At 61.7% G+C, this 7,555-nt stretch overlaps 1 protein-coding gene across 1 annotated transcript; it reads right to left on the reverse strand.

Annotated features, from left to right (window-relative positions):
* Window positions 1-429: 429 nt before the first annotated feature.
* On the reverse strand, window positions 430-6,075 carry LOC128972924 (protocadherin-10-like). Its single transcript, XM_054389057.1, has 4 exons — window positions 3,589-6,075; window positions 1,374-1,432; window positions 934-1,022; window positions 430-689 (listed from the first exon to the last, which is right to left on the reverse strand). The coding sequence occupies exons 1-4, from the start codon at window positions 6,073-6,075 to the stop codon at window positions 430-432; spliced, it is 2,895 nt and encodes a 964-aa protein (XP_054245032.1).
* Window positions 6,076-7,555: the final 1,480 nt, after the last annotated feature.

The following is a 7,555-nucleotide window of genomic DNA, read 5'->3' on the forward strand; positions in this document are numbered from 1 at the left end:
AGGCCTGGCTGAAGCAGGCTTGGTCTGCACACACTTCCCATGCCTGCTGGGGCAGAAGCAGAGGCATGCAGCTGAGTACATTCACACAGCCAGACAAGACAAAGTGACAATGCTCACAGAGAGGGACAGGAGGGGACACAGGAATGGGTACAATCAAGGCAGATTTGCTTAAATCTGGGCATAGGGACCCCAGCAGCACCTGCTGCCAACACAGCTCTGCAGGGTGAGCTGCAAGCAATGCCCTCCCCACCCCTTCCCCCTGCCCCTCCCTAGCACTTTCCAGTCCATTGCTCCTTGAATCCTCTCTCCCCGCTCTGGTGGAGCAGGACCCCAGCAGCCCCACAAAGCCCTGAGCAATCCACAGGTGGAGCTGTGTGCTGCAGGGGGACCTGGCAGCTGAAAGAGGGCCTTGGGCAGGGCTGCTGGGCATTATTTCAGGTCGTTGTTGATAACCACACTGTCATACATGTCACAGTAAGTTGTCATCTTCTTCCTCTTGCCGAAGGTGGAGAAGCTGTTCTTGCTCTCCCGGCCCAGGAAGAGGGACCCATCTTTGCTGGACAGCAGAGTGGGGGTGCCAGGGATGTAGACATTGTGCTGATAATCCAGGGCTGGCACATGCCCTGGGTACAAGGAGCTGTACTGGGGTGTCCAGATGCTGTTGGTGCCTGCTGAAGCCTTCTGGAACTCTAGAAGTAAAGGTGAGTGTGAGAGAGCCCAGCTCAGGAGAGGTCATATCTCTACCTCAGTGGGACAGTCCCAGGGTACCAGCCCATGCCCATGTGTCACCAACCACCCTGCTGGAGCCCGAACACCCTTTCCACCCTGCAAAACTCTACAACTGCTAGGAGCAGGGATGTGCCCCAACACCCCAGCTCCATCAAGGGGTAAGAGAGAGTCTGGTGTGGCCAGCCCCAGCACCCCAGGACTAACCAGAGACAGGGGTCACCAGTGTGCACAGCCTCTCGTGCTCCTTCTGGAGGGCTCTGCGGATTTCCCCCACGTCCTCCAGGCTCTGGGAGCTAAAGAGAAATCATTTCAAAGCTGCATCAGAGATCACACAACCAGGGAATGGGTTGGGTTGGAAGGGACCTTCAAGATTATCCAGTCCCAACCCCACCCTGCCACGAACCTCCCACCAGCCCAGGTTGTTCAGGGTCCCATCCAACCTGGCCTTGAACACCTCCAGGGAGGGGGCATCCAAAACCTCACTGGGCAACCTGTTCCAGTGTCTCCCCTACCCTCACTGTCTTCTTCCTCATCTCCAGTCTCAATCTCCCCTCTCCCAGCTCAAAGCCATTGCCCTTCATCCTATCAGTACAAGCCCTCTCCCACCTCCCTTCCACTCTCTCCCACAATGTTCCATTTGTTACCTCTTCAGGGCAGGTCGTTGCATGCTTGGAGGCAGCCAGTCCATGTTGGGCTGCTTGATCTGGAAAACACAGGGAAGGGCAAGGCTGGCTGGTGGCACTCTGTCCCTCAGCCCTGCCTTGCCAGCACCAGGTTGCAGCACCCAGGGATGCAGGATCTGACTCCCTCTTTCCCCATGCTCTTTGTGGAGAAGCAAGCAGCAAGTTTCTGCTTTAGGGAAACTGAGGCAGTGTTGAACCAGTCTGGTCCCTTCTGGACCTTCCTTATTTTGTTCCCAAGTCCAGAAGGACCTTCCTCACCTTTTTTCCTTCCTCGTTCTCCTGAGACTTTGGGGTTGTCTAGGCCTTATAGAATCACAGAGTTGTTTTGGTTGGAGGAGACCTCTAAGATCATTGAGTCCAGCCATCACCCTAAGACCACTACAGCTGGGGGGGGGTGTCTGAGCCCTGGGGTTGTCTGCGCCTTGCTCTGTGTCTCTGGGAGTTTAATTGCCAAGCTCTGCTCTTCCAGAAGGAGGGAGAGAAAGGAAGGCTTTTCCTAATCCTGTGGATTTCAACAAGACCTTTTTGCAGGTGGGTGGGAACCCAGCCCCGGTCTCAGGCTGCAGAAATTGGCTGCGTTCCTCACATCCCATTGAGGGCTGCAAACACCTAGGGGAAAATCCTCTTGATGTGATAGAGAAGAGAGTCCAGCAGTGCAAGGAGCTGTGTGGGGAGAGCCTCCTGGCAGGCAGGCTGGGGCTCTCCTTGGATGGGCTGCATTATTAAAAGTAAGTGGATTAGACGCCTCATCACTCCCGATCCTTGTAATCGCCTTCCGGAAAGAGCCTTTCATCAGGAAAATGAAACCTTCCCCATTTCAGCACCTAACAAATGCTGACATCAAAATCCAGCCCTGGAGACCCCACTCCCTCCCCTCATGCACAGTGGCCAGGCCTGGGGGAACAGAACTGGGGATGGGGCCTAACCCAGCCCTGGGTGCAGCAGCAGGGCACTGCGGACTCCAATCAGCGTGGGGGACATGGAGCAGGCAGCAATGCTTGGGCTGTCCCCTTGTGAAATGGGAGTGCAGAGGAGGGCAAGGAAGCTGGGAAGGGCCTGGAGAATGAATCTGATGAAGAGCGACTGAAGGAGCTGGGGATGGTTAGTGTGAAACAGAGGAGGCTGAATGGAGACCTCATATGGCTGTCTATAGCTACCTGAAAGGAGGTTGTGGAGAGGTTGGTGCTGGTCTCTGCTCACAGGTCATTAGTGACAGAACAAGAAGGAATGGCCTCAAGCTGTGACTGGGGAGGTTTAGACTGGACAGTAGGAAACATTTGTTCCCAGCAAGAGCTGTCAGGGATTGGAATGTGCTGCCCAGGGAGGTGGTGGAGTCCCCAAGCCCGGATGTGTTTAAAGGTGGTTTGGATGTGGTGCTTGGGGTATAGGGGTGAATCTTGTAGAGCAAGGTTCTGGCTTGGACTTGGTGATCCTGAATATTTCTGTGAGTCTGTGATTCTGTGACTGAAGGAGCTGGGGCTGTTTAGTGTGAAAAAGAGGAGGCTGAGGGGAGACCTCATGGCTGTCTACAGCTACCTGCAAGGATGCTGTGGAGAGGTTGGTGCTGATCTCTCCTCACAGGTAATTACTGATAGAACAAGAGGGAACAGCCTCAACCTGCAGCAGGGTAGGTTTAGACTGGATATTAGGAAAAAAAATTTTCAGGGCAAGAGTGGTCAGGGATTGGAATGTGCTGCCCAGGGAGGTGGTGGAGTCCCCAAGCCTGGATGTGTTTAAAGGTGATTTGGATGTGGTGCCTGGGGTTTAGGGGTGAACCTTGTAGAGCAGGGTTCTTGGTTGGACTTGGTGATCCTGAGGGTCTCTTCCAACCTGAATGTTTCTGTGGTTCTGTGATTCTGTGCTCACCCACACAAAAGAGATGCCACCTCCACCAACCTACCTCCCCCCACCCCGGGGGGCACCGGAGCATCTCGAATGGGTGCAAAAGGCAGTGGGAAGGGATTTCCTCTCGCCTCAGCTGAGCCTGACGCTCCCCCGGTAATTAGAGCCGTCGGGAAGCTCGGTGCAGTTTCCCGCTGCTTGACGGCTCCTAATTCCCGGGCTGATCAAAGGCGCCGGTTATTCTCCGGGAAAAGCCCTCCCTGGCTTCTCTCACGGCTCAGGCTGAGGGAGGGGGGCGGGGGGAGCCGCGGGGCTACTCCGAGCATGGCGTTACCTGCTTGGAGACTTGGAGATGCTGGCCTGGCTGGGACTGCTTCCCGGGGTCCTTCTCGTTGTTCCGAGGGGGGCTGCAGGGTTTGAGGAACATGAAATCGCTCTGGGCAGACTCAGGACCCAGGCAGACCTTGTAGCAGTAGCCTGGAGGGCCGCCCCCGGGCACGTCGAGGCAGGTGGCAGCTGAGGTCCCCGTGAGGGGCTGCGCTGTCAGGTTGGACGTTTTCAGGCCATCAGGGGAGGGTCTGGAGCCCGGGCAGCAGTGGCAGCGCGGCAGCGAGCAGCTGTCACCCTGGCGAGAGCGTCGCTCTCCGCGGCACCGAATGGCCGTAAGGATGAGGATGGCGAGGAGGAAGGTGAAGGAGATGGAACCCAGGGAGACAAGGAGGTAGAGGGTGAGCGGTGAGGATGAGGAAGCCTCCGGGGGGAGGCTGAACTCGCTGAAGTCGGAGAGAGTCTGAGGCAGGGTCTCCACCACGGAAAGCAGGAGGGAGACGGTGGCAGAGAGGGCTGGCTGCCCACCGTCCCGCACCTGCACCACCAGCTGCTGCCGGCTGGCATCCTGCTCCAGAAAGGAGCGGAGGGTGCGCAGCTCACCCGTTTCTGGTGCCACGCTGAACAGGGTGAAGTCAGTGGCCTGCAGGAGCTGGTAGGAGAGCCGGGAATTGAGCCCCGCGTCCGCATCCACTGCCGACACCGTGCCCACCAGGTAGCCAGGCCTGGCCGAGCGCGGCACCAGCTCGGTGGCCACCGAGCCATTGCGCGGCATGGGGGAAACGATGACCGGAGCGTTGTCGTTCTGGTCCAGCACGAAGATGTGGACGGTGACGTTAGCACTGAGCGGGGGGAATCCCGCGTCCTGCGCCTGCACCTGGATCTGGAAGCTGCGGATCTGCTCGTAGTCGAGGGAGCGCAGGGCGTACATATGCCCGCTGTCCGAGTTGATCGAGACGTAGGTGCCCACGGGCATGCCGTGGATGTGCCCGTCGGCGATGGAGTAGGACAGGTAGGCGTTTTGTTGGCAGTCGGGGTCCAGGGCGCTGACGGAGCAGATGGAGGCGCCCGGCGCGTTGTTCTCCATCACGTAGACGCTGTAGGAGGGCTGGAGGAAGCGGGGGGCGTTGTCGTTCACGTCCGACACCGGCACGGTGAGGGCGCTGCGGGTCAGCAGGGCAGGGGACCCCATGTCCCGCGCCGTGATGCTCACGTTGTACTCGGGCACGGCCTCCCGGTCCAGCGCCTGCGTGGTGACCAGGGTGTAGTAGTTGCGGAAGGAGGAACGGAGCTCGAAGGGCAGGTCGGGGCTGAGCTCGCAGCTGACGCGCCCGTTGTCCCCAGAGTCCCGGTCCAGGACGCTGATGACGGCGATGACGGTCCCCGGTGGGGCATCCTCTAGCACAGGCGTGGACACAGAGGTGAGGGTCACCTCTGGGGCATTGTCGTTCACGTCGAGGAGGTGCACAAGCACCCGGCAGTGCACGGCCACTGCCGAGGGCCCGCGGTCCTTGGCTTGCACGTAGAGCTCGTGGAGATGTGCCCGCTCGTAGTCCAGGGCACCCTTAAGCAGCACCTGCCCGCTGCGGGGCTCTATGTGGAAGAGCTCCCGGACGCGCGGCGGTGCGTGCCCGCTGAACGAATACTCCACCTCCCCATTGGGGCCCTCGTCCAGGTCGGTGGCGTTGAGCTGGATGACCAAGGTGCCAGCAGGAGCGTCCTCGGGGAGGCTGACGCCGTAGGAGGGCTGGTCGAAGGCGGGCACGTTGTCGTTGGCATCCAGCACCGTGACGAGGATGTGAGCCGTGCCCGAGCGCTCGGGGACGCCGCCGTCGAGCGCAGTGAGCAGCACCCGGTGTGCCCTCTGCTGCTCGCGGTCCAGGGCACGCTCCAGCACCAGCTCTGCGAACTTGCTGGCGTCGCTGCGCGTCTGCACCTCCAGCGAGAAGTACCCGTTGGGGCTGAGCCTGTAGGTATGCACCGAATTGGTGCCCACGTCAGGGTCCTGGGCGCTCTCTAGCGGGAAACGGGCGCCGAGCACGGCGGACTCGGCCACCTCCAGCACGTACTCTTGCCAGGGAAAGGTGGGCGCATGGTCATTGATATCCAGAACCTCCACCTCGACGCGGTAGAGCTCCAGCGGGCTCTCCACGAGGAGCTGCAGGTGGAGCAGACAGGTCCCCCCCGCCTCGCACACCTCCTCCCGGTCAATCCGCTCGTTCACGAAGAGGATTCCGTTCTCCAGGTTCACCTCCAGGTGCTGCCTGGCCCCGGCCCTCGACACGATGCGAAACCTCCGCGCTGACAGTGTGGACACGTCAAGCCCCAGGTCCTCGCCCAGGTTGGCCACAAAGGCTCCGTGCTCCAGCTCCTCGGGCACGGCATAGCGCAGCTGCCCGCCCGCCGGGCGCGGGGACGGGGGCCCGGAGAGAAGGAGGAGGAGAAGGGAGGGGAGGAAGAACTGTTCCCGCCCGCAACGTGCCCCGGCCCCCATCGTCTCGCAGCCTTCCCGGGGACGCCGGATCCCGCCGCGTCCTCCCTCGCTTCTGCTCACCCCTTCACCTTCCCAAGAGTTTCGAGCTCCCGGGGTGAGGGGGTGAAGGGGGAGCGGGGGAGTGCTGCCCGGAGCCTTGGAGTGGGGACAAGCCGCGGCTACCGGCGGCCACTTAACCCTTTTCCTGCTGGCCCCGGGGAGGGGACGCAATCCTGTCTCCCGGTGCAATCCTGTCCCCAAGTGCCACACCAGAATCGCTCTGCCGGAGCCGGATGCACCTTGGAGCGGGGGTGGATAGCACCGGGAGGTCCCGTTAACGCCAATGGGAGCTCCAGGGAGACCGATTGCTGCCCTGGGCACCGGTAATACCCCGCAGCTGCTGCGCTCGACCCCCGCGGTAGATTAAGAAGAGCCCGGATCGCGGCGGCTGCCAAATCCCCCCCAGGCGCGTCCCCCGCCGTGCCGATCCTAACCTTCCCCAGATGGTTAAGCCCCTCCAGCCTTGATTACATTTCCCGGCACACGTTTGCCTTGTAATGTGGAGTTTTTAATTACCGGAGCAGGGGGGATTACAGCCCCGGATCAAGCTGAGCCCATCAGCGCGGAGGCATAGAGAGACAACCCCCCCCCATTCCCAGAGACCCTTCCGCTCCTTCCCTGCTCTCTCCCACCCCCGGCACCCCGCCTGCCCACAGCGCCTAATCCTGCTTCCCCCACTTCGGGCACCCCCGTGTCAGTCCCCCTCGGGGTACGATCCCACCGGAGACCCCAAAATCTGTCCCCACCTCGCGATGTCTCCCACCCGCGGGCACAAACTTTCCGCCCCCTGCGGAAGGCGAGAGCGGACCGAGCCGCGGATGGTGTCTCCACGTCCCAGCCCCCGGGAGGGGGACAGACGGAGCCCCCCGCGATCCCCCAACCTCGGCTCCCCTCACAGTTACCGATCACGGTCCCTCCGCTGGCCGATCCGTTCTCCCCGCAGACCGAGCTGCAGCTGCCGCCTCGCCTGGGCAGCTCTGCGCGTTGCCTCCCACCGGCGCCGTCCCCGGGGGGCGCTCGGTAAAGGGACGGGGCGGCCGCTGCCCCCCCCGGCCCGGGGCTGCTCAGGGCACGGATAATCCCCTAACGATCTCGTTAAGGGCTCGGGGAGGCTTTAGCCCCGTACTGATATCTCACCGCCTTTGTCTCTGTCTCCCGGTTCCCGGTGGGGAGGCAACGGCCGGCCCCAACCGGCTCCCCCCCGCTCCTCCCCGCTCCTCACGGGAGAGCGGAGGAGGCGGCGGGGCTGGAGGGGTTTGTCGGGCTGGGGAGAGGGGATTTGGCCCCGGGAGGGCAGCGCGACCCACGCGGGACGTGCCCCGGGGAGGTGCCGCAGGGGGTGGTGGGGGAAGGAGCGTCGCGGGTGGGTCACGCGCGGGCTCGGGCGGAATCGGGACAGCTCCCGGTAAGTGAAGCCCGACCACAGTCTCCGCACCATCTC

This window comes from Indicator indicator, chromosome 18 (genome assembly GCF_027791375.1).
Source record: "Indicator indicator isolate 239-I01 chromosome 18, UM_Iind_1.1, whole genome shotgun sequence".
Taxonomy (NCBI): domain Eukaryota; kingdom Metazoa; phylum Chordata; class Aves; order Piciformes; family Indicatoridae; genus Indicator; species Indicator indicator.

Excerpts from the sequence above, each read along its gene's own strand:
- LOC128972924 (XM_054389057.1), bottom strand. The coding sequence starts at position 6,075 with ATGGGGGCCGGGGCACGTTGCGGGCGGGAACAGTTCTTCCTCCCCTCC. Across the intron at positions 1,023-1,373 it reads CAACGACCTGCCCTGAAGAG|CTCCCAGAGCCTGGAGGACG; the intron begins GTAACAAATGGA and ends ATTTCTCTTTAG. Across the intron at positions 690-933 it reads ACTGGTGACCCCTGTCTCTG|AGTTCCAGAAGGCTTCAGCA; the intron begins GTTAGTCCTGGG and ends CTTTACTTCTAG.